This window comes from Eschrichtius robustus, chromosome 12 (assembly GCF_028021215.1).
Source record: "Eschrichtius robustus isolate mEscRob2 chromosome 12, mEscRob2.pri, whole genome shotgun sequence".
Lineage (NCBI taxonomy): Eukaryota > Metazoa > Chordata > Mammalia > Artiodactyla > Eschrichtiidae > Eschrichtius > Eschrichtius robustus.
This window is the reverse complement of record NC_090835.1, coordinates 27,559,267-27,586,432: the sequence shown is the minus strand read 5'-3', so window position 1 is coordinate 27,586,432 and position 27,166 is coordinate 27,559,267. Positions and strand designations below refer to the sequence as shown.

The window sequence follows — 27,166 nt, the reverse complement described above, 5'->3', positions numbered from 1 at the left end:
TCAGTTTCTTTTATTAATGTCTTAGAGTTTTCAATACACAGGTCTTTCACCTCCTTGGTTAAGTTTATTCCTAGGTGTTTTGTTCTTTTTGATGCAATTGTAAATGGGATTGTTTTCTCAATTTCTCTTTCTGATAGTTCATTATTACTGTATAGAAATTCAATCGATTTTTGTGTATTGATTTTGTATCCTGCATCTTTACTGAATTCATTTATTAGTTCTAAGAAACAGTTTTTTGATGGAGTCTTTAGGATTTTCTATATATAATGTCAGGTCATCTGCAGATAGTACCAGTTTTACTTCTTCCTTTCTAATTTGGATGCTTTTTATTTCTCTTTCTTGCCTAACTAACTGCACTGGCTAGGACTTCCAATACCACGATCAATAAAAATGGCAAGAGTGGGCATCCTTATCTTGTTCCCATTCTTAGAGGAAAAGCTTTCAGCTTTTCACCATTGAGTATGATGTTAGCTGTGTGTGTTGTCATATATGACCTTAGGGTTTCTATATACAGGATCATGTCATCTGTGAATGTAGTTTTACATCTTCTAGAAAACATTTTAAAAGAACCAAAAGTCATTTTTGATTGAGAGTATTTGTTTCAGTTATCTGAGAGAATGAGGAGAAGGAAAAGAAGAGAACAAGAAAGAAGAGTAAAACTTTTCTTTTCTCGCCAGTCTTTGGATAGATTGACTCTGGCAGTTATTTGTTGGCCAAGCCAGTCAAGGCTCACCTTCCTGAGACTGTGAGGACTTGTCCATATTTATAGACCTCATTTCTAACCATGTAAGTCAGGCAGAGATATACACGTGTATATGCCTTGCATATGTCCACACACATCACTCTCCACCATAGCAACCTCTACTTCTAGTGAGCTCACTGCCTTAGCTAAAAGTATGTGGCAGAGAAGAGGGAGGAAATCAAGGTAACTTCTGTGTGATGTGCCCAAGGGTCATCGTGTTTTGTCACAAAACCACCAGTTCTTGTTTGTTAGACATGTTTTACTTTCACAAGTTCATTTGAGGTTTTACTTTCACAAATTCAAATTAGATGTGGTTTTATTTTCATAAGTTCAGAGAGCTGGGTTTTGGTGCTCTCTTGGCCATTTGGTTAGACTCTGGGCACATAACCCGGCACCTTGGTCTACCCCTATATTAATGCCTTTATATAGCAAGGAGTAGCATAGAAATGTTATGGAACAAGTAAAATTAGTCCACGAATGTGCCTGGAACACAATATAGGAAGAGCCTTCTCTCATGGAGCCATCACAGCTTTCAAGGCACACGTGGATGCCACCTCCAGTATTGATCTTTTTAGCTAGTCTGTTACCTTTTTGATGAAATATGAATTGTGCAACTTGAGGAGCATGTGTTCCTCTTTGTCAGTCTGACAAGTAACAATATAATGCTCCTAAGGCATAGGATCCAGATGCCCTAGGAGAGTATTTTCAGTTGGGGCCCATTTATATCAGGCAGCCCCTGTTCAGATTCACTGCAGTCTGAGAGTTTGTCAGCACAACAAAAGCAATTCACAGTTTCAAGAATGTGGAGGGCTTTCCAGAAGTGCTTGATATATAGTCTGGGGTCAGTAATGTCTAGGCTAAGCCACTCATTGGACTTCTTTTTGAACTAGCCTTTTACGATCATGATTATAAATAGAAATGGAAATCGGGCTTTTGCCCATTCTCTTTCTAGCTAGGGAAAAATAAAAGTATGACCTCAGCTTTCTTTTGTTTGTTAATCCTATAAATACAAGCTCATTCTGTTGGGCAACCAGAGGCACATATCACCACTCACCTTTTGTTCGTAGGGGAAGGTTAAGTGGATCTTAAATCTGATCATGGACTTCAGATTCCTGTGAAGAGATTACTCTTAGAAGCAAGCTCTGGCTCCCTCAATTACTCAGGGTCTGCTGGGGTGATGGGGAGTCCAACTGAATTTAGCAATGGCACCTCCGGAAAATAGACGTTCTGGACTTGATCTAATAAAATCACCTTTTTATAGTTGTATCAATGGGGAGGGGGTGGGGCATGAGTAATCAAAGGCCTTGGAAACTGGTTTTAAAATATAGGACGAGGAAATCTGGGAGGGTTGCAACTTGAATTGTTTTACGTGAACTAATAAGGACCACAATTTGCATTTCTTGCGTATTAGCACTCACAGGTCAGAGCATGAGGTAGGAGTGTCCCTATGGTTTGGAGATGGGTTTGAATGCTGTAGCTTTGAATTTTTAGTTGTTCTTCTGCCAGAAGGTTTCTCGGGCCACTCTGGGAGATGCCATGTTGCCTCTTTGCCTTGTTTTGTGCTTTAGAATGCTGCTAGTTTTTGAATTATACATTTTGTTTTTGCTTTTTTTTTTTTCTTATCCTCTGTAGATGATCACAGTAGGGTGAAGTTAAGACCTTTACCAGGAAAAGACTCTAAGCACAGCGACTACATTAATGCAAACTATGTCGATGTAAGTCAGAAATGTTTTTATAAACCTGTTTCTGATAAATGAAGAGTGCTGCAGAGACTGTTGAATGTGTTTTCATACCGCACAGAGCTCACACGAGAAGCACAGCCTACTCAATACGGAAGGCACTTGAATTATTAACTGGTCTGTGATACTGCTTTCATCTTACTTTGTGCTGTGTCATCTTTGAAGGGTTACAACAAAGCGAAAGCCTACATCGCCACCCAGGGACCGTTAAAGTCTACGTTTGAAGATTTCTGGAGGATGATTTGGGAACAAAACACTGGAATCATTGTCATGATTACGAACCTTGTGGAAAAAGGAAGAGTAAGAACTTGTTGGCTTAATCGTGTACCTTCATTCAAAAAAATATTTGTGGAGTACCGCTGTAGGGTAGAAACTTGGCAAGGCCGAAAGAGTTAGAGAAATGAGAAGTGTCCTCCCTGCCAGGAAAGTGAGCTAGGCACTTACCAGAGTGGATTAAACATGATGATCGAGGTGAATAGGGTATCAATGAGGGGGGGGTGCTGCAAAGCACAGGAATGCATCCTCTAGTACAGAGATTTTTTTTTTAAAGAGTTAGTTAGTTAATATTTGAGGTGAGATTTGAACAGTGAAGGAGGAGGAGGAAGAGTTACACAGGCTAGAAAAGAGAAGGAGGGACGTTCTAAGTATCTGGGAGAGAAAGAACAAAAGCAGGGACGTTGGAAGAAACAGTTTAGTCAAGGAACTACTAATAGTTCACACTGGGGGGAGTAAAGACTGCTTAAACACCTTGACCGTGACTAAGAGAACCTTTTTTTAAGATGATGATTCATATGTTAACTTTATTGGGTTATGAGCTTACATTAGACGTGAATTTAAGCTGGAATAAGGATCCAGGCTCTGGTTGGTAACTCAGAATCACTACTGCTTCACTTGGATGGTGGAATCCCTGTTTTGCCTTTGGTGACCCAGTTTTTAACACAAAGGCTCTCACAGTTACAAGAGACTTTGTGTTAACTGTGAATGCAGGCCAGCCTCCCAAAATGATACTTAAACTCCCTTGATAACATATCCTACCCACATTTCGTAGAGGTCAAATATACAGGATTTTTCTTAGACCCTCTTTTAAAGTACATCATGTGTTGAAGGATGATCACGAATACTAGGCCCATTTCTCAAATGATCTTGCCCAAATGTGTCCCAAGATTAGCCTCTTCAGAGGTCACATCTGCCTGCAGGGACTTCAGCCCATGCATTCCTTTTTTAGTCAACCACGTGGTAATATGGCCTGTGTCTCAACACCGTCATTTGAAACCACATTATCAACATTGGAATTGTGCATCAGTTGCAGTTATAATTTACAGCTTTTTTCTTTTTTGCAGCGAAAATGTGATCAGTATTGGCCCACAGAGAACAGTGAGGAGTATGGAAACATTATTGTCACACTGAAGAGCACAAAAGTACACGCCTGCTATACTGTTCGTCGTTTTTCAGTCCGAAATACAAAAGTGAAAAAGGTATTGAAGGAGTTGGGTGGGCTGCCAGGGCATCTCTTTTTAAACTAGTATGAAAATTACTGTGCGACTAAGGCCAACTCTCATAACCAACTTGGTTTTTAAAAAAGTATTTTTGAAACATTTTTTTCACAACTCTTTTGATTGACATCAGTGTATGGTGTGAAAGATACTGGCAAAGCACATAATAGAATTTAACGGCCTGATTGAGTTCTTTAATCTCTTCATGAAGGAGGCTTCATTTGGGGGGAGAAAAAAGGTCCTCTGAGGTTTTGGTAACCAGCAAATATGGCAGCATCTGTTTGTTTGGTGATTCAGCTTTTTAATTCCAATTTTCTGACAGCTTTAAAGCATTGTTTCCCAAAGTGTGTCCCAAGGGATACTAGCCCTGCAAGATGCTTGCAAAAATCAAATTCTGTGCTTCAGTAAGTATGGAAAATGAATGCCACGGAGTATGTATTCCCCCTTAGAAATTTACAAGGAACACAAGTACCCAGAGCGCTAGAGTTAAGAAACCGATATAACTTTGTCGTGTTTCCTAATGTGACTTAACAATAAAACCCTTCTCTGTAGTAGAACTGTTACCATCCTGAGAATTACACCTTGTGGAAATGGTGCTTTCAAGCTATCTCAATTTCTCTTGTTGAAAATCCACTGTCCCATCGAGACTCATAGATCACTGTAGCAGTACTATGAACTCAAGACAGATGCTCATTAGGAAAATGTGAAGTAGTACTCTACAGAGGTTTAGGTATGGGAGTTGTTTGTAGCAGTGGTTCCTAATTTATTTTTTTAGTCTTGGGCATCTTTGAGAATGGGATAAAACTGTCTCCCTCTTGCCCCAGAAGAATTCACACTTACCGAGATTTTTATACGCACTGTCAGTGGCTCTGAAGCCCATTTGTGACCCAAGGTTAACAGTCCTTTCTGTGTATAGTTTTTTTCCAAGAATAGCAGAAGTATATAAAAATCAGCTGCACTGTTTTTATCTGTGTTCTCTGTAATAGAGCTGTTAACTGGCTCAAGCTAACCAATAACCAGTTTGTACTCATGAAGTACAGTGTCCGTTACTCACGGAAGCACCTCAGGTTATTTAAACACGGCCCACTTACTCTTATTTTAGAAACAGCTTAAGCCAGAGGAGGAAGTCAGATAGGAATGTTAGGTGTTTTGCACGCTGACCGTAGTAACTGCAAATGCGGAAGAAATAGGAAAATGAGAGGTAACAGAAGAATTAAGAAATCAGAGACATCCAAAGGCCTTATAGCACAGGGCCAGACACCCTACAAGGTTCAGTGTCAATGGATTAATGACCCTGAGTCATCAAAAAATTTTTTTTTATTTTAGAGGTATTGGTAATTAAAAAAAAAACAAAAAATCACAGCAAGTGATCTGTTTGGGGAAATTTTTCATCCAAAATGGTTCAAGTGTAAAAAGTGCAGCCACGTAAATGAACTTTTCAGAGTAGTTTTCCTTTATGAAAGTGACAGATAAATTGATTGTTGCCTTTGACTCTAGAGAGTTAGAACCACTTGTCACTTAGGATCCTCCCCACACTTCCTGGAGAGTGTACAGCACGAGCCCTTCGGCTCCTAAAGGTCCAACCCGGACAGTGGAGAAAGAATGTGAGTCCCGGCCCACAGTCAGATGAGTTGGGGCAGGAAGTCAGGAAATGGAGGCCTTGTAGGCAAATTACAAAGTGCTATTAAACATTCATTCTTGGTACAGTCTTAACCCATTTTCTCTTCCAAGAGATGTCTGATCCGTCTCGTGCACCCAGGTCATGTCTCCATTTTGGGCACGAGAGGGCCACAGAGAGGAAAAAAACCAACCCCAGGGACGGCAGTTAAGGCAAATGGGAACAGAGGTCAGGTTTGCTGACATCCTTATGTGATTTTTATCAGAATGCCCACTCTCAGCTTAAAGACATCTTTTCTCACCCTTCTCTTAGGGGCAGAAGGGAAATCCCAAGGGGCGTCAGAATGAACGGGTAGTGATCCAGTACCACTACACGCAGTGGCCCGACATGGGAGTTCCCGAGTATGCCCTCCCAGTCCTGACCTTCGTGAGGAGGTCCTCAGCAGCCCGGACTCCAGAAATGGGCCCTGTGTTGGTGCACTGCAGGTGAGGCCGACGACGTCCCCTTTCTTCTGCCTGGGATTCAGCATTTGAACTGGGCAGAGCAGCGGGTGTGGGCTGTGTGAACTTGGACCACTGTGGCCCTGCTGCTGCTTTGTTTGATTTAGAAACGGAGTCTTACGCTGAAAACTGGGACCAATGAGACCTGTTAGGGTTATGGAAAGTCACTGTAGTCCCCTCACATTAAGAAACCATCTGCTGCTTCTGAGGTTAAAACAAAATCTGCTCTTAGAGGATGAGTTTCCAGTTTTTATAACACCTTCTTATTACTGATAAAATCCCCAGTGTTTATAGGGAAATTGTTGGCAGCTCCTAATATGTAGAAACCTTAACACACAAGTTTAGAACTTTCCACTCTAGAGATTTTGAGTTTTTGAACATGGCTTTTCTGTAGGGTTCCTCCAAATGATAATATTTAGTTTATGTGTGAAAGGCTTTCAGCTTATGCATGCTATATAAAATACCTTTTTTAAAGCACAGATAAAGCCTGTTTTCCCATCTTAACTAACTACCTTAAACAACCTTAGCTGATTGATTGTTATAAAAACGCTTTTATTGTGTTTCATTTGGATTGCTGGGCTTTTTTCACTTTGGTATTCAAATAGATGTTGCTTATTCTGTGATGTATGTTACATAGCTGCCCGGCCTTTTCTCAGCATTTCTCTGGGGCTGTTCTCATAACATGCTTCCACAGAGCAGATCCTTTGCAGACGTCGGAACCCATCTTCTGTTTAAAGTCCCATGAGCACTCTACATTTTTGCTCACCCACTTAGAATCACTAAAATAGAGGTGAAGGTCTATCAATCAAAGCACTTGGGTATCATCAACAAAACTCTGTGAGATGGGGCACCTGAGGCGGCAGGTTTCTGCCAAAAGAAGCCTGTGGTTCAGTACGGCAGAACTCGGGTCTCCCTGGGTTGGGTTGTGTTGTTTTGCTTAAATAACAATCAGGAAATGGGAATTGAAGAGGCCAGCTTTTCTAGAGGGGCTCTTATTCTCCTACCCCTGGATTACTAAAGGAAAGTAGCCCTTTAAATAGAAACTTGCCAGTACTGAGCACCCTGGGGGGGGGGGAGTGGTGCAGAAGGGGGGTTTATTGAAAGGATAGTGCATTCTCCCAGAATCCCTGGGGGAGCGGGAGAACCGGGCAATGCCTCAGCAGGGGTGGTTCTGGTGCGGAGACGGCTACTGCCAGGAGAGACACCTTGCGGTCCCTGGCATCACAGAGTTAAACCCTTTGCTTGAGCTGCAAGCAAGGCTGAGAAAGCAAATATGTAACTCTATATATATATTTTTATTTATTTATATTTTTATGTATGGTAGAAGGGCAGTCTTCCCTCCCCATCAAGACTCATGAGGGAGGAAGGATCCTATTGAGGTTTCTGGATGCTACCCGTATATCATAACCCTCTTGTTGAGAGAACCTAGTGTAGTTGACGTAGGTTATTTCTCAGCGCGTTGGAGACTCAGATGATAATTTTTGTAATCCATGGTTCATGACATGGTAGAGCAGCAGGTGTACTAGTTGAGTGTCTGCCTTTCTCCCAGTGCTGGCGTGGGCAGGACGGGCACCTACATTGTGATCGACAGCATGCTGCAACAGATCAAAGACAAAAGCACAGTCAATGTCCTGGGATTCCTGAAGCATATCAGGACACAGCGCAACTACCTCGTCCAGACTGAGGTGAGGAGGGGCTGCTGGGGTTCTCATGTGATTCCAGCACACGCTTGAACGGAAAGTTGAATGACTGAGAGTGAGGAGACGTATGCATTCTCTTGAGGCTGGAAGGAATATGCAGGTTTGTGTTGGAAGATGTCCTAACCGGGATACCGTTCTTTGGCTCACAGTCGTCCATTTCTGTGTGGATCTTAAAATGAAGCAGATACAGTTTTCTCTTGTGCTGTGTACTCCATGCTGGGGGCGGTTAAACCTTGTTTTTCAGCCTGAGAGATATATACGCGAGAATGGTTCTGAAGCCCTTCACCGAACACACGTTTTCCCACTGCTTTGTTTGGGGCGTGGTGTGGAATACAGAACTAAACGCAACACAGTCCCTACCCTAAAATAACTTCTGGTAGATAAGGAAGGAAGGAAGGATTGACTGGAGCCGACGCCCTGGTTGTAAATGCATGAGGGAATTCCCGGGGGGGGGGGGGGGGTTGGTGGTCACTGCTAGGGCAAGAGTTCACCTAAGGTAGATTTCACGCAGGGGACAGAGGTGGCTGCCCCGGGGTCCCAGGTCTCCTCAGCGACCACCACGTCGTGTGCCTTTTAGGAGCAGTACATTTTCATCCATGATGCCTTGTTGGAAGCCATTCTTGGAAAGGAGACTGAAGTATCTTCCAGTCAGCTGCATAGCTACGTTAACAGTATCCTCATACCAGGAGCAGGAGGAAGGACACGACTGGAAAAACAGTTCAAGGTAGTGCTTTGAATACGTTTCTTTGGCAAAGCAGCAAGGAGGTAAAGAAATGCCTTGAGTCTGGAAGGTCATGTCTTTTTTGCGTGAATATCTAGACTGAAATGGATTGCCGTTTGTACTCCTCCGATGTAATCCATGGGAAGATCAAGTTTCGACTTACGTATGAATTGTTGGTATCCAAGTAGATAGTGCCGTGCTGTATTTTCTTCTGCGCAGTTTACGACTTTAACATTTGCCCCTGGCCACGATGACATAGTACTCTGTCAGTCGTTCCAGTCCAAAAAATATCCTCTGTATTTTTTTCCGAACGAATCTCTCTTACCCTGATGAAGAACGGCTATTTGTTGGCGTTATCTTAAAAGCAAAGCTCTTTGAATGAATGACTATCCTAGCAGATAATTTAGAAACTAGAAAAGATCTAGTTACTATGGAATACTAAAGAAACTTTAGTTAACTTTTCCTAAATGGTTATTCTTTTTATTTGATAGGGGCATGGGGTGTAAAGACAGTGAAGGTTTATATGGAATTGAGTGAAACAAAAGTGAAAAAAGAGACTATAAGAACTATTTAAGTAAGATCAGAAAGCTCAGTCATCTCAAAGTACTAAGTGCTTTCCTATTTCGTAGTCTCTCATTAGACTTTAAAAAACCAGGCTTTTTTGCACATTGTTCTATATGTAATTTCTCATTTTGTGTCAAGATGGAAAGAATGAGATGAATCTCTGCAGTTTTAGTTTTCATGGTAAAACTTTCCATAGACTCTGAAACCTTCGAGTCTCAGCTCAAGAAATGAGACTGTCAAGCAAATGATAACAAGTGCTACGAAATGAAAAATACATCAATTTCACCAAGTTCAGTTAGTTATAACAATTTTAAATTTCTAGGTCTCCTTTTGTAACATCCTTACTACTCTGCAAACCATTTGAGGTAATCAATAGTGAGGACATAGTGTCTCATTTTGAATGTTTAAAATGAATTCTTAAAAAAATTAAGTACCAATAATTCTTAATTAAATTCTGCCTTTTCTGTTTCTGCAACATTTGTTTATACACTGTTTTAAAAATTCATCAAAGGAAACCAGGTCATTTGTTCCTTTACAGGCATTAACCATGTTAGAACTTAAATAGAAATAAAAAACAAATAGAAACTTAAACTACATCCATCTCCATGTAGAGAAGGAGACCGTTCCCATATACTCTGTTAGGATGGACCCCTCCCCACCCCCCCCCAAAAAAAGATTGACAGAATGATTCAACCAAGCTATATACACGGGAAGAATAACCAAACTACTGGGCTAATTATTTATAACAGCCTTAGAACAATGTCAGTTCAGTTTAACAGACAGACATTTACTGAGAACTTAGTAAATTCTTTACCTTCAAGAAACAGGATTAGCTCTTATTACCACGAAGCCGTCTTTGCTAGTATAGCGCCACCTCCGTCTCATGTGGCTGTGAGGAATCAGTGACATCATCAACAGAGAAACCCACGTTAATTCAACAAATGCTGCTTACATAGTGCCTGTCGTCAAGAAACCTAAGGCCTAATAGTAAATAAAACAAGCATGCAAACAACTAAGACAACTGAAAAAACTACCACTCTTGAAACACAAAAAAGTGTCCTTTGGGATACAAACATGTTTAAAATTCATGAGGAATCTGATTATAGTTATTTGTGCCAGATCATCAAACAGATGCTATCAATTATACCTTTGTTTTTGTTTTGTTGTCTTTCCCCGCTTGACTGAGCTAGACAACGCTGCATGTAGGTCAAAGAATTCTAAGTTTAGGGTCTACGACGTAATGATTTGATAGTTATGTATATACTGAGAAATGATTACCACAGTAAGTTAGTTAACACAGGCACAATTATAATCCTTTGAATGAAGGCTAAAATGTTGCTTTTCTTTCAGCTGGTCACACAATGTAATGCAAAATATGTGGAATGCTTCAGTGCTCAGAAAGAGTGTAACAAAGAAAAGAACAGAAACTCTTCAGTCGTGCCCTGTAAGATCTTAAAATCAGTTCGACTTGCCTGTGTTCGTTTTTTCTTTGGATTTTGCGTGTTTGTTAGGTAAAGAGGCAGCCACTACCAAGGGGAAAAGTTATGCTGAGGACAACTGAAGCAGTTTGATCAAAACGGGAGGGGTGGGTGTCGGCACCAGCAAGTTGCTGCGTCTATGTGACATGAAAGCTAGCTTCAGTTCTCCTCGAAATTCAAGAGTTAGATTATTTCTGCCATGTCTTACCTTTAAAAAAAAAAAAGTCAAGTCATTATCACTGTGGCATTAATGCTCTCTTAAAACAGAGAGTCCTGGATTAATCTGCACAGCTGGAACTACATTACTGAATTATTCTGGCTATTGAGACTAAGGCACTGTTGGTAGGTGGTGACCACCGCATAAATAACTTGGGACACAGCAGTGGATACTGTGTGTAGTACACTGTAGACACAGGCATGGGTGATCAGTGGAGAGATTCTCTCTACTGAAAGAGGCCAATATTTTCTAAGCCCTTCCCGAAGAAAAAGATAGGGAGTAAGGGGATGGCAAAAGAGCAAAATACAATACGTTGGTATAATTGTAGGAATATCAAACCAGGGTCAAGAGTGACCTGAAACCCTGTGTCGTCTCCATACAGAGTATCCTCTTAGTGATCTGCTGGGAAAGCCTCTCCCACAGTCAAGTGTTGTTATTCCTATAACGTCTGGGTCCTGCTGGGCACATGCAGCAGAATTTCATTTTACATTCTTCCTTAGCTGATAATGCTCTAGCTTGTTTAAAAATATAGGTAAGTCTTAAAAAGAAAGGGGAGCCAAAGAGCTCTGTTACTCACCAAGTAGCTCGCAGAAAGTGCTGTTGGTGGTGAGAGGTAATGAGGCAAATGTGGTGTTTTCGTTTTTTTCCATGTCATAGCTGAGCGTGCTCGAGTGGGCCTTGCACCGTTGCCTGGAATGAAAGGAACAGACTACATTAATGCTTCTTATATCATGGTAAGAGTCAACAGTTAATTATAAATAAAGTCAATTAAACTGAAAGGTGCTAAACAGCAGATACCACCTATGTGACTTTCATTTTTCAAGTAATTTCTTGATGTGTAATATCAAAATTATAGAGATTTCTGTATCTGGAAACCTCTAACCAAGGATACCTAATCGGTGAGGACACAAAAATTGCTTAAGTTAACAAAAAAATGCTTGTTAAGGAATTAATCTTTTCGTGAATTTCACCCATCTAGTCTTGGAATAAATGTTGAAGTTGCTGTCAAGTAAAAACAGCAGGGGGAACTAGAAGTGCATCGGATGTGGAGAGAAAACTGTCTATACGTGTTAGGAGAAGTACATCTAAAAATTAGCCAAATGCACTGAATGCCTCTTTTGATTATTTTCGTGAGGTCAAAACAGTGCTGGTCTTATTTCATGAATATATTTTACTGCTGCAGAGTTAAACACTCATAATCACTGGTTTTTCGTCCTCCTAACTGAAGGGCTATTACAGGAGCAATGAATTTATCATAACCCAGCATCCTCTGCCACATACTACGAAAGATTTCTGGCGAATGATTTGGGATCATAACGCACAGATCATTGTCATGCTGCCAGACAACCAGAGCTTGGTAAGTAAAGCACATCTGCTATATATTAATGAGCCCGGGAGGCCACAGCATAAATTACCTTGTCACAGGGCTACAGTGTCTGTACATGCTAGGGAGGGAATTCAGACTTCTCATCGTGTATGTCTGCACAGGTGCCTTTCCTAGTCTCACCATTCCTGACCCTATCAGTTCCAATAGGATCAGCACTGATCCCTAATGCTGGTGATATATCAATCACCCCTCAGTTGTACTGTACATGGCAGTGTGGGAGAAGGTTTTTATTTATTTATTTTGGCTGCGTTGGGTCTTTGTTGCTGCGCGCGGGCTTCTCACTGCAGTGGCTTCTCGTCGCGAAGCACAGGCTCTAGGCGCGCGGGCTTAGTTGCTCCGCGGCATGTGGGATCTTCCCAGAGCAGGGCTCGAACCCATGTCCCCTGCATTGGCAGGCGGATTCTTAACCACTGAGCTACAAGGGAAGGCCAGAAGGTTTTGAAGAAGGTCCCTTTTTCTAACCTCACTAATGCGTGACTTTAAGCCGACCTCTTAGTTGCTGTATGTCACTGTTGAAAAATAAATGAACAATAACAGTAGTTAACATTTATTGATTATATTTTTACGTGTATTAACTCCTTTAATCCTTTCTACAACTCGATGACACAGGTACTCTCAGCATCTCCTTTAGTAGCTGAGAAAACTGAGGGAAGTAACTTGCCCAAGGGCGTATACGAATCATGGGAGCCAGGATTGGAACTTGAGTCACCTGTCTCATTTTGCTATTGTATGTGTCCAACGCCGCCACATCATAGAAATGTTTCCTAGCCCAAAAAACGGTATCAAAAGTACTAATAATGTATCGTTAATTTTCCCCCAGTCCATAGGCAAGCCCGATCTATTACAGGGAGGGAGATTAGGAAAGGCTTCTTTGTTCGGACTTGATGGTGCTTTTTAAGACCTTGACTAAGCTACTACCTCTTTCTTCTCCCTTTACTTCTTCCCTATTGAGGTCTCTAGACCCTAGAGGAGAAGGGTGAGCACGCTTATGAAAATAAGTGTAACTATTTCTGCTGAGCTCTCGTTGCATTCTTAAGTTTCGAAATAGTTGCATCTTCAGAAGTTACTATGAGGACTTGTAAGCGCACAAAGTAAAAACAAAAACAAAAACGATCTGCCTCCGTGAGTGTCAGAGTAGTGAGTTTTTTAATCAAGAAAGAACAGCATGTGAGTGAACCCCTAGTCTTGATGACATGCATTTGACTGTGTGCCCAGTCAGTAGGAACTTCACTTTGTCGCTTTCTGCTCCAGCCTCGGAATACCAAGACTGCTTCTGTGTGATAGAATGGCAACAAAGTTGAGAATCTTAAGCTAAAAACTGGAGTGTAAATTTTCAAATTAGCTGGCAATAGGGGTCTACTCTGTTCGGCATATGGAAATTGGAGGCACTTAGGGTTGTTAAAACGTGCATTTGTTGGATGAGTCAGTGTTTTGTTACCCTCACTTAACAGAGGACAGTCACTATACCCAAGAGCTCATTTGTATGGGGAGGAGAGGGGGAGACTGACTGAGTGAGTCAATACGTGTTCTGTGGACAGCGACGAAACAGGGCCACCAGCCCTGTCGTCTCGGTGTCTCTCTGAGGCCCAAGGAGGCTATGCTGCAATCATGCACGTCTGCACTCATAGCTCTGGGGTCGGAAGTCAGATTCAGTAGTGTGTAGTTTTTTTCGAAAGATACTGTCTCTGCATTTTTTTGTTTGCTTTGTTATTTATCACTACTGTAACGTTACAAAGACCATCATTCTGTGAATAGCCCAAAAGTCACTGCTGCTCAGGCGTCTCTGCCCTATCTGTAAGCAAAGTAACCATGCGATCAGAGCTCCCACTGAATTAAGAAGTAGCATTTCTTTGTCATAGTCTGTCAAGAGGATCAGTTATTCCCTAGTTTACTGTCTGTGTTCAGAAGGTTTTTCTGCCGTTCCTCCACCATTACTAAAATCCCTTTGGCAGTCTTTAGGCAAATTAGATAATTTCCAGGTCATGTTATCATCATAATAGCTCTTTGAGGTATATAGTTTTATTATTCCCACTTTTCAGATATGGAAATTAAGCCTTAGATAGATTACTTTATTCAGCATCACATCCAATCCTATACTTAATCTATGTATTTGGTTAAATTTAGAGGCCTTGTTCATCATTATGTCTTTAATTAATCTGTTCAAAGGGCCCTAATTCCACTTCCTTGGGCAAAATGTATTAAAACCCAAGACAGTTACAGGCTTCTTTTGTATAGACTAAACCCCGTTGCTAATCTGTTTCCCCTTATGCTGAGCTTTAAAAATAAAAATGTACTTGGCAATAAGCTATATTGAAACTTGAAAGGGTGATAAGTCTTATTGGACTGTTGGCTCATTTCTAATGCAACAATGTAAGATTAAACAAAACCTTTGTTTTCAACATTATTCAGAATTATTTCTGACTTCACTAGTACTGTCTAAGCATTTTCAGGAACATGCCCGTAGAAATGTATATATTACAGGCAAACTGTAATTTGCCATTTGAACTGATTAGAAAAAGGAGGGGGCGGGGCTCATCATAATCATTGTATTTCTCACAGAGTCTCCAGCCTAGGCAACGGTTCTCTTTTTCTTAGGCCTCCATAGTTTTCAGGGATAGAATTCAAGTATCAAGCCTGAATACTGTATTAGTTTCAGGTGTACAGCTAAGTGATCCAGTTATATTTTCTGATTATTTTCCATTATAGGTTATTGCAAGACATTGAATGTAAGTTCCCTGTGCTATTCAGTAAATTGTTATTGCTTATCTATTTTATGTATAGTAGTTTCTGTTACTGAATATTTATTTTTAATCTTAAAAATAATAGATGAACGTTTAAAGCTTACCTGATTCGAGGCTGAAAGACTCGAAATCGAACACTGACAGACTAACTTTCCTTTTACAAAGCACCTTATACTTAGAGCCAATATGCTTATTTATGGGCCTGTCTGAGCCTTGGTGTTTTCATCTACAAAGCCAGAAGATAAAAATAGCTCACTAGCATATTATGAAAATTAAATAAGATGATGTTTACGAAAGTCCTTTGCAAAATGCTTATCAATTGTAGAACTGTTAACATAATCCACAGAACAACAATTAGCACATCTTAGTTGCATAAGCCATTGTGAAATAATAAGTTAAAATTACTTGACCTAGATCCTGTCTCCTTTTTTACTCTGACAATTATATTACAGAGCATTTCTCAGCGAGGGGTAATACATCCCCTACAGAGGGAGGTTTTTTGGTTGTCGGAATGACATAGGTGAGAGGTGCTAGGAAATAGTTATTAAGCGTATTTTACAATAGAATACAACCACCACTGAACTCAGCATGATTAGATAGGGCTAATCTAATCGGGCTAATAATTCTATGAACCCAATTTAAAAAATGATTTGAGAGGTATGGCAAATGGCAAAGAAAGAAATCGTTTGGTAAGAAAATTCAAAAACAAATGGTTGACAGCACTGCAGAGGAATTTTTGTCCTTCTTTTTTTTTTTGGTCCCCATAGGCTGAAGATGAGTTTGTATACTGGCCAAGTCGAGAAGAATCCATGAACTGTGAGGCCTTTACCGTCACCCTTATCAGCAAAGACAGACTGTGCCTCTCTAATGAAGAACAAATTATCATCCATGACTTTATCCTTGAAGCTACACAGGTAACCTCAACCTCAATTCCTCAGTAACAGCCACACCTAGGCGCCACACCTGGGCCCTGGATCACCCTTCCAAGTAATAATGAAGTAATTTACCACCCTTAAGACGGGCCCAAGCAGGCATTTGAGTATGACTTAAGTATATGTTCACTTCCTTTTTTGCTTCCTTCAAATATTTGCTTTTTCAAGCTGGAAAGATGACATGTAGCAGTTCCTCTGATTGAGCATGCATACAAATAGGCCTGTTGACCTAATTATAAAAACAATATACTAGAGCTCAGTATTTTCTTTGCCATCAGAAATGTAAGCCTTGCAATATGTTGCAGAGATGATAATATTAAGACTTTTTTTTTTTTTTTTTTTTTTTTAGTAAACAACATTTTGATGCATAATTAACTACCTTCCTATGGGGTTGGTAAGAGGGGAGCTGTCTTATTTAAATAATGATGTCCTCACCCCTTCCTGGGTTTTTTTTCTTTATTTTTATAGATAAGATAGATAGAGTAGGATATAAAGCCTCTTATAATTTGTTGTCCCTTAAAATATTTCCCTGAACAGGATTCTATTTCACTGTCATAACCTCATTTGTTCATGTCAAGCAGACCTCCCTAGTATTTTTCTCCTTACAGCAGTTTGGTTAACCTGGCATGCTTCAATCATCTATAGTATACACTTCCTCAGGGGCAAGTACGAGTCATTAGATTATAGACAGGATGAAATGAAGGATGGGCCGTGACTCGTGTTGTATTGGTTGTAGGATGACTATGTTCTAGAAGTTCGGCACTTCCAGTGTCCCAAGTGGCCTAACCCGGATGCCCCCATAAGCAGTACTTTTGAACTTATCAACGTCATCAAGGAAGAGGCCTTAACGAGGGACGGCCCCACCATCGTTCATGATGAGTATGCACCTGTTTTTAATTATCTCGTTGCATTGCGATAGTAGGGGAGGAAAGACAGATTTTAAACACGTACCCCCTCTCTCAGCGTGTGACAAGTCCAGCTTATTTCTAATGTGTCCATGTGCAAGGTGTTGGGGTTCTCTTTGGGTTTTAATTTGTCAAAGGCTTCAGGCTCTCCGAGTGTAGGTTCTAGAAAGGTGAAAGTACTGTATCTTAGCCTACCAAAATACATCTGCATGCTTTCTGAGGTTTTCTGTTTCAATAATGCAAATTAAACAATAACTTACAACATGTCTACATTTCTATTAATTTAAATGTAATACTTTATATTAATTAGTTGTTTTTAAATCCTTACACTGATTTCCAGCAAACACTTATTAGGGAAGAAACCTTTTAAAATATACTTTAGCTGATTAGTAATGAAAAAGGTACTATTATTAATGATAATGTTTATAGTTTACAGTGTGTTTTGAAGTTTACAGTACTGTCTCTGGGAGTTTAAAGGTAAAGCATATGAATTGCAAAGAGCACAAATAACTTGCTCCTGCCTCTGTGCTTCTAAGTGTCCGAATAGAGTTCAAACCCAGCCCACTTTCCCTTTAATGAGAAGGAAGGGGGTCACAGACATACCTCATGGTATACGAATACCTGGAGTCAAACTTCATAGATGGACTCGACCTGTAAATCAGTTGCAGACTGTTGTGAATCTCACAAACCTTTAGCCAATGGCACCAATTAGACGTCCTCGTCTCTAGTTCTAAGGTAGTTAGTTATCTCCCTTGGTCAGCAACGTGTCAGGGCATCCATTATGTTCATTAAATTACCATCTACTCTGCTAGAATAGATATTAGTAAATTTTGAAGTAAAAGCTCATTAAGTCTTATCCTTGAACTAATGCTGTCACAGGAAGTGAACAAAGACTTTCGGCTGAGGTCAGCACCTTCACCTCAAATCCATGGTACTCTCCTATTTGAAGCAAGCCATATGTTTGGCTCCTTCCAAAGAGTTTGATGGTCTTTTTTAAATAGTGACTATTTCAAAATGTTGACCTCTTAATTAGAAGAATTAGGATTAGTTAAGTAGCCTAAGTAAGATCCCTGGAAATGTGACAACCAGCAGTAGTGTTTAAATAACACAGTCAACCTCAGAATAACTGGGTAGTTACTACGAGTCTACGAAACTTTAGGATATGCAGTTATAGCACAAAGTTAGGGCTGCTTCTAGAGTTTTTTCCCCCACTAATCTGGGTCAGCTTTCCATATACCTTCTGGATTTTACTAGCTTTTATCAATTCAGACTAAATTCTAATGTTGCTGCCCAGCTCCGTGACGGATTTTGCTGTTCTGATAGTACTCCAAGGATCTGTCCTAAGTCAGTAATGCAGCTAATGTTATATTTCATGGTAAGAGAAGACGGAAAGAAGGAAAAAAAAAAAAAAACCAACAACAACTAGTTAAACAATTTAAACAGAACTGTTTGATTCATTTATCTATATTCAGCTTTGGGGTATATTGTCTTATTGAGTGATTTTTATTTTATGCTACATGCTGACTGTGTCACCTCTGGAATTAATCAAATGTAGCTTGTTCTTAGGCCTAAGCAAGAAAAGAGCAAATTCATCCTACACTAGTGTCTCTTCACATATCACATAGGTGAGCTGGATTAAAAGCCACCTAAAGATATGCATTTGTTCATTTATCCACCATCTTTAAGAGATAAGTGATTCCATTAAAATTATTTTTGTACATTACTCAAGCACATTTGAAGTTTTTTAATAGTTGTTAGCTCTAGTACAACACTGAATGCCAGTTACCTTTCAGTTTCCATCTTACCTACTTTTTGAACTTCTAAATACTCCTTCCTGACGGCCTACAAACACACACCTCAAATCTAGCATGTATAAACCCAAACTTACCTTCCCAGCCTGCTCCCATCCACTTAGTTGTACAAACCAGAAACATATCAGAGTCCTTTTCTGTGCCCCCTCACCTCCAGTTATCATTGGCCACCAAGTCTTGTTGATGCCTACCAGTACACTTCCCAAATTCAAGCTAGTTGAAGCTTTACTTCTTCAGCTATCATCCCAGTCCTCCACTGATTTACTTCCTGCAGCCCACCTTAGCCCTGCAAATACTATTCTAAGTGCCCTTTTATTCAACACACACTTCAAAAGTCACTCTCTTTGAACTGTTTCTAACTCAAACCAGAGGGGATCATCCACAAACATCGCATCTTTACCAAGGCCATTCCTGTTTATCATATCATATTGTAACTACTTGTTCACATGACTGTCAACCCACATTGCTGTGACCAGCAGTGCTAACTTATTCATCCCATTCTCCACAGAGTGACACACAGTGGGTGGTGGATAAATATTGGTATGAATTGGTACCGTGCTTTCAAGTTAGGATGACTTACCCGTTATTCAGGATATGTGCCTGTATATGAACTTGCCCCAGACAGCCTTGCTTTTTGTTTTGGTTATTGGTATTTTTCCTGCTTACATTCATCTGTGAACTATAAAACCAATTCATCGACACAAAGTTTAAGTTCTGTCAAAGATTGCAGCGGGCAGGCTCGGAAAGAAGGCCTGAGTGCTTCCACTGAAAGTCAAAGAGTTGAACTTTTAGTGCACAAACTCTGTGATGTCGATCTGGTCTTCACAGCTGTGTGCCAGGTGGATGAAGTTTCTAGGTAAAATGATCTAAAGGTAAACTTCCTCAACAAAAAGTAAACTGATTCTGTTTGAGCACAGGCACAGCTTAAAGGCAAACTGCTTTATTCACGGCATCCTATATTTGTCTGCTCAGGACAATTCTATCCAGAGGCTGATCTGTATCACTACTGTCAAATTTTAAACACAGAGCCTACAAGATAAATTCAAAACACAGCATGGTTCTTACACAGTTTTATGAGACACTAGTAGATTAGACCTTCACTTGCAGAATGAAGGCTAGTTTTCTGTGCAAATACTTATGTGGAGTCACTGTGGAGCTATATCTATCACCCTGTTGGAGGCCATCGTGGGCTAATTTCATTTAACGGTTTTCAGAGTGGGATCCGAGGGTCCCTGGTTGGGAAGGAGGTCTCCAAGCCCCTTCCAAGAGATCCAAGAGGACACAACTGTTTTCATAATACAAAGATACCAGTTGCCTTGTTCACTCGTATTGTCTTGAGTGTACAGTGGAGTTTTCCAGAGCTACGTGACCCAGGAGGACATCCCCACTCTGACAGCTAATGGAATGCGTGCTTGCATGGTTTTGTGTTTTAACACTTTCTCAGTTCTAACATCTGATACAGTAATTATTGACAGATAAAGCCCAAATAAGCAAAAGCTCTTTGGGGGTCTTCAATAAATGTTAATTTTAATTTTGTCCTGAGACAGTCCAGAGGAAATGCTGAAATATATGGACTGCGTTCTGTACCAACTGCTGCAAAGACACCTTCAAGTCACAACTAATCGAGTCCTTCATTTAATCCTCAAAATCACCCCACTGGGGGGGGGGGGTAACTTTAGGATCCCCGCTTCATGCATGAGGAAATGGGGGCTGCGTGTGTAGGTATTAGGCCCTGTGTACACACATATCCAGTTACTAAGTGTCAGAGCCAGTCCCAGCTACATAATGTGTGTGGGGTCCAAGGCAAAATGAAAATGTAGGAACCCTTGCTCAAAAATTATTAACAATAAAGATTTTCCAATTAAAGAAACAATCCTATTTACCAGCACATCAAAAAGAATAAAATACCTAGGAATAAACCTACCTAAGGAGGTAAAAGACCTGTACAGAAAACTACAAGACACTGATGAAAGAAATCAAAGATGACACCAACAGATGGAGAGATATACCGTGTTCTTGGATTGGAAGAATCAATATTGTGAAAATGACTATACTACCCAAAGCAATCTACAAATTCAGTGCAATCCCTATCAAACTACCAATGGCATTTTTCACAGAACTAGAACAAATAATCTTAAAACTTGTATGGAGACACAGAAGACCCCCAATAGCCAAAGCAATCTTAAGAAAGAAAAACGGAGCTGGAGGAATCAGGGTCCCTGACTTCAGACTGTACTACAAAGCTACAGTAATCAAGACAATATGGTACTGGCACAGAAACAGAAATACAGATCAATGGAACAGGATAGAAAGCCCAGAGATAAACCCACGCACCTATGGTCATCTAATCTATGACAAAGGAGGCAAAGATATACAATGGAGAAAAGACAGTCTCTTCAATAAGTGGTGCTGGGAAAACTGGACAGCTACATGTAAAAGAATGAAATTAGAACACTCCCTAACACAATACACAAAAATAAACTCAAAATGGATTAAAGACCTAAATGTAAGGCTGGATACTATAAATCTCTTAAAGGAAAACATAGGCAAAACACTCTGACATAAATCACAGCAGGATCTTTTTTGATCCACCTCCTAGAGTAATGGAAATAAAAACAAAAATAAACAAATGGGACCTAATGAAACTTAAAAGCTTTTGCACAGCAAAGGAAACCATAAGCAAAATGAAAAGACTACCCTCAGAATGGGAGAAAATATGTGCAAATGAAGCAACCGACAAGGCGTTAATCTCCAAAATGTACAAGCAGCTCATGCAGCTCCATATCAAAAAAACAAACAACCCAATCCAAAAATGGGCAGAAGACCCAAACAGACATTTCTCCAAAGAAGATATACAGATTGCCAACAAACACATGAAAGGATGCTCAACATCACTAATCATTAGAGAAATGCAAATCAAAACTACAATGAGGTATCACCTCACGTGGGTCAGAATGGCCACCATCAAAAAGTCTACAGACAATAAGTGCTGGAGAGGGTGTGGAGAAAAGGGAACCCTCTACACTGTTGGTGGGAATGTAAATTGGTACAACCATTATGGAGAACAGTATGGCGGTTCCTTAAGAAACTAAAAATAGAGCTACCATATGATCCAGCAATCCCACTCCTGGGCATCCAGAGAAAACCATGGTTCGAACGGAAACATGCACCCCAGTGTTCACTGCAGCACTGTTTACAATAGCCACGACATGGAAGCAACCTAAACGTCCATCAACAGATGAATGGATCAAGAAGATCTGGTACATATATACAATGGAATATACTCAGCCACTGAAAAGAAGGAAATAATGCCAATTGCAGCAACGTGGATGGACCTGGAGATTACCATACTAAGCGAACTAAGTCAGAGAGAGAAAGACAAATATCAGATGATATCGCTTCTATGCAGAATCTAAAAAAAAGATACAAATGAACTTATTTACAAAACAGAAACAGACTCAGACTTTGAAAACAAACTTATAGTTACCAAAGGGTAAAGGTGGGGGGGAGGGATAAATTGGAATTAAAATATACACATTACTATATATAAAATAGATAACCAACAAGGACCTACTGTATAGCACAGGGAACTATACTCAGTATTCTGTAAGAACCTAAATGGGAAAAGAATTTGGAAAAGAACAGATACATATATATGTATAACTGAATCACTTTACGGTACCCCTGAAACTAACACAACACTGTAAATTAACTATACTCCAACATAAAATAAAAATTAAAAAAATTTTTTTCCAGATGGCAACACCGGAGCATTAAACTAAGAAGTTTAGTTTACGCAGGACCCTCCTAAGTAGGGGACCCATCTAAGCACAAGGCCCAACACAGCAGCACAGGGGGCAAGCCAGGAAGCTGGCACTGGCTATAGTTAAATCCAGATCTGTCTAATCCCACTGGTTAACACTGCCTCCCACTGGTTTTCACAGTAAGCACTCCTGTCCTTTCTGTCTTCGGACTGTGTTTTGCTTTCTGTACTTTCTCATTCACTTCCAAAGTTTTAATTTCTTAAAGTCCTGTGGTTTTGTGCTTCCATTATTCCCCAGGATTAATGGATACTGAAGCTTTAGCTCTGTTTTCCTTCCTGCCGTAATGATTTTGAAGGGAAGCTTCACTTCCTTCATAGTGACAGGGTTATACCTCTGCATTGCATTGTTAGTTATGATTTTTAAAACAACATCGTAAAAGCAAAACAACAATAATTGTAATTATATGAAGTAGTAAAAAGTGTAATTAAATGGCCATAAGTATTATACACACTGATGATACAAGGAACCCCAACGTGTCTTAAAATGAATATAGACAGAGCCACCTGAAAACATTACTGAATGTCGGGAACTTAAAGTACTTTCATTTCTTCGAGGCACAGACAGGGGAAGATGAAAATAAACAGCACAGCGCTAGTTAAGGAAGTATTGCTCTCAGTGGGGCCCTTTGAGAAAGTGGCAAACAAACCACCAAAACCAGTGAATTTATACAGTATTCTAAGTTGTAAATTACCTGTATCACTTTTTCACCAAGTCCCTGTAATTTGAAGTGCAAATGCATGAAACTTGACAAACATCCTTTAATCCTACTTAATTCCTAAACTTCTGAAAGAGAATGGCCTTTATTTTTTCAGTCTTTAAAGACTGATACTTTAAAGTATGTATGCATTTGATTGATTTGACCTAGTTTCTAGTCCTGTTTAAAGTCTTATTTTGTAGGTACTTCCTTTTATTTAGGTACTTATTTAAGAATGGCTAAACACAGGAAAGGCAACCCAAGCAAAGGCCAGAGTAATCCCACATGGAGTGCACAGTGCATAGTAAAATACATAATACCTGACTTTCCTATCTGTATGGCTATGGTTAGCTTGAAGCGGGAAAAAAAAAAAATCCTAACAGTTTCACTAGAGCAGATTTAGCAAAGATTAAAGGGTTCAGTTCTTCCCCTATTGAAAAAAAATCCATACAAATGATTGGGGGCGGGGTGGGGAATTCCTAGCTCTGCTAAAATGAGAAGGTAAACCCGGTTCAGTTTAGAATCTGAAGAAAGACAACATGATGAACAAGAACAAAAAAATACAGTGAATCGGAGGTAATAGAGCAATCATAATTGGATTTCGAAATAATATGCTCAGAGATCTAAAGGAAGACCATATGAGATGAATTAAAAACGTATTAAGAAACAGGAACAAATTAGAGGCTAAGAAATGGAAAATATGAGAGATGGGCTAGTAGTACAATGGACAAAACCGCAGTCAGACTCGGATATGGAAGCCAGATACAGAAGTTCTAACATCGGTCTAAGGGTGTGATCCACGGAGAGAGAAAAAAGATGAAAGAGGAAGAAATTAATAGCTGAAAAAAAAATAATGGCTGAGATTCTCTAAGAACTGAATAAAGGGATGAGTTCTTAAAATGAATTATCAGGATACAATGAACAATAACATTCAGAGAGAAGATCTGAATACCATAATTTACAAGGCTGATCTAATAGTGACATATAAAAGTATGTACCCCATCGACAGATGAATGGGATAAAGAAGATGTGGTACATATATACAATGGAATATTACTCAGCTATAAGAAAGAATGAAATAATGACATTTGCAGTAACATGGATAGACCTAGAGATTATCATACTAAGTCAGTCAGACAGAGAAAGACAAATACCATATGATAATCACTTATGTGGAATCTAAGATATGGCACAAATGCACCTATCTACAAAACAGAAACAGACTCACAGACACAGAGATCGGACTTGTGGTTGCCAAGGGGAAGAGGGGGAAGGAGAGGGATGGACTGGGAGTTTGGGGTTGGTACATGCAAACAATTGTATACAGAATGGATACACAACAAGTTCCTACTGTATAGCACAGGGAACTATATCCAGTCTCCCGGGATAAGTCATAATGGAAAAGAATATTTTTTTAAAAATGTATTTATATATGTGTATAACTGAGTCACTTTGCTGTACAGCAGAGACTGGCACAACACTGTAAATCAACTAAACTTCAATAAAATAAATAGAATTTAGAAATAAACATTTCTAAAATTAAATACATAAATAAATACATATTAAGAGTATGTACCCAAGAGAGACTTATGGAGAGACCATATAGTCTCTTCAAACACAAATAGTTTATTCATAATTACTGACCATAAATGGAATTTTAATATATTCCAAAAAACTGATATCATACAAGGCCACGTTCATTGATTATATGCATTAAATTAGAAACGAACAATGAAATGAGACCCCAAATTCTTATACCCAGACACTGAAGTCCTTATGGCTAGAATTAGAGATAATTGATGGTTTAAAGAGGTAATGAAAATAGAAATTACGGACTCCTAAAACTAAATGATAATGAAGGCACTGCATTTCAAAACCTGATAGGATATATACTCAGAGAAAAAATGTATAGCCTAAGCCTCATATATTGGAGAAAAATCTTAAAATAAACTAAGCTTTCAACTCGAGAAGCCAGAAAAAGAACCAAATAATTCCACAAAAAGTACAAGGAATTAAAAGAAAAGCAAACAGTAATGAAATGGGGGCAAGGAGGAGACAGACTTCATTGCTTAAATTTTACTAACAAAAGACACAACTTTGGAAATTGGTGAAAAAAAGGCGGCGTAATTTATCATTGGGAAGAAAAAAAATTTACCATTTATCTGTAGTTCTCAAATGTTTTAAAAATTGTTAATTTACATAGGTGTGATCATACCTTATCTTTTAGAGTTTTATGCTAAATTATTAATGAATAAAATACCTGGGGTTTGCTTCAAAATACATGGGGGAGGAAATTGACATGAAACAACACCAGCTATGAGCTGATGATTGTTTCAGTTTAGTGATGGTGCAGTGAGGGTTACTATGCCTTGTATACATTTGATATTTTCTTTAATAAAAGGTTAAAAACAATAGAAGTATTTTAAAGGAAATGAAATAAACATTTAAAACTATTTATAACTCTATACCAATAAATTTTTAAGCCTACCTAATCAAAGTAAATGATATTTAGTGAACACAATGTACCAGTCAGTCTCTGTTCTGAGCCATTGACATGTATCAGCTCAAATGTAAGCTCTAGTCTCCCAAACTATGAGACCTTGGCCAGTTACTTCCCCTGGATGTGCCTCGTTTCTTCAACCTCAAAATGGGGATACTAATAGTACCTGTAGTACTGGGTTATTCTGAGAATTAAGTTGACACATGTACAGTACTTATAAGAGAGCCTGGCACATAGAGTTTTCAACCCATTAAGGCCCACTAAGTTTTGACCAGTCTACGTTTGAACAACAGCACACAGAGAGAACATTTAATGTAACCTTGATTAAGAAGACAAACAAGGCTAGCACCAGAATGGAACAGTATAAGCCAATGTTACTTACTTGAATATGGGTACAAAGGTCTAAAAAAAATACTGTCAAAAACCCAGTGTGTTATAGTAAGAGAATTATATACATCATGAAAAAGATTTATCCTAGGCATATAGAGCTGCTTAAATGGTACCAAAAATTGCTCTCAGTGAATTCAGAACATTATTAAAGGAATTTTTTTTTAAATCAATAGATGTTCAAAAACATACAATAAAATAACACCCATTCATAATCCCCTTCCCCAAAAGAAAACACTCTTAGCAAACGAAAAGTCAAAAGCACTCTCTTTAACTTGATGTTACTTCTCAGAAGCCTATAGCAAATATTTTTATTTAATATTAAAAAATTAGAAGCTTTACCATTAAAGAACACAATATGACACCTCTTCACAGTGTTAGAATGCAAAACTATTGTATCCTAGCCAATACAGTAAAAGCAAAAGATGTAAGAAGTATAAAAGAAAGAGACAAGTGGCATTGCTAGCAGATAAAGACGTAGCCAACTTCCCAGAGAATCCACAAATTATTAGAACTTAAGAAGAGTCCTGCGTGGCTGGATACAAGTTCACCACGTGAAAATCAATAACTTTCCTATATATCAACTGAAACCAAACGGTAATGTCGCAAAAAGAGGCCATTCTTTGGAGTAACAGAAACTACCTAGGATTTACCCTAAAATGAAATTGGCAAAAGACTACGTAGAAAACTGTAAAATCTAATTGAAAACTATAAAAGCCCTGAATAAATGGAGAAAAGACATCGTGTTCATGAACAGAAAAACTCAAAAAGATGTTAATTTCCTCAGATCTATCTATATATTCAGTGCAGCCTAACCAAAGTCCCAACAAAACTTTTTGTGTTCCTTGACAGCCCAGTATCAATCAACATGAAACAGGATGGGATGCGGTAGAAGCGTAGAGGTATATGGAAACGAGTGTACAAGTGAAAAAGGAAAATGTGTATGTTTGAAGCACTAAAAGTGAAACAATAAATATAGAGGCAGCCAAGACTATTGTGCAAACTTGCTTTATCAGGTATCAAGACTTACTAAAAACCTATGGGAATTTAAACGAATGTGGGGAAATACAGTATAAAAAAAACAGACAAGCAGATTAAAGGGCCAAAATAGAGAGTTCAGAAATAGGGCTGCATATATGAGAATTTAGACTATTCAAAAGGCAGCTCAGATCAGTGAGGAAACATGAGACAATTCAATAAAAAATGCTGGCAC

General features: G+C 39.2%; 1 protein-coding gene across 3 annotated transcripts in view; it reads left to right on the top strand.

Moving 5' to 3' along the window:
- Positions 1 to 27,166, top strand: part of PTPRG (protein tyrosine phosphatase receptor type G) — a 723,417-nt gene that overhangs the window by 688,874 nt on the left and 7,377 nt on the right. For all 3 annotated transcript variants that reach the window (XM_068557227.1, XM_068557228.1, XM_068557226.1), the window contains 11 exons: positions 2,375 to 2,457; positions 2,647 to 2,781; positions 3,822 to 3,956; positions 5,905 to 6,077; positions 7,642 to 7,777; positions 8,370 to 8,516; positions 10,428 to 10,521; positions 11,430 to 11,506; positions 12,001 to 12,129; positions 15,668 to 15,814; positions 16,569 to 16,711. In XM_068557227.1, the coding sequence (XP_068413328.1) occupies positions 2,375 to 2,457; positions 2,647 to 2,781; positions 3,822 to 3,956; positions 5,905 to 6,077; positions 7,642 to 7,777; positions 8,370 to 8,516; positions 10,428 to 10,521; positions 11,430 to 11,506; positions 12,001 to 12,129; positions 15,668 to 15,814; positions 16,569 to 16,711 (1,399 nt within the window). The remainder of the gene's footprint in view (positions 1 to 2,374; positions 2,458 to 2,646; positions 2,782 to 3,821; positions 3,957 to 5,904; positions 6,078 to 7,641; positions 7,778 to 8,369; positions 8,517 to 10,427; positions 10,522 to 11,429; positions 11,507 to 12,000; positions 12,130 to 15,667; positions 15,815 to 16,568; positions 16,712 to 27,166) is intronic.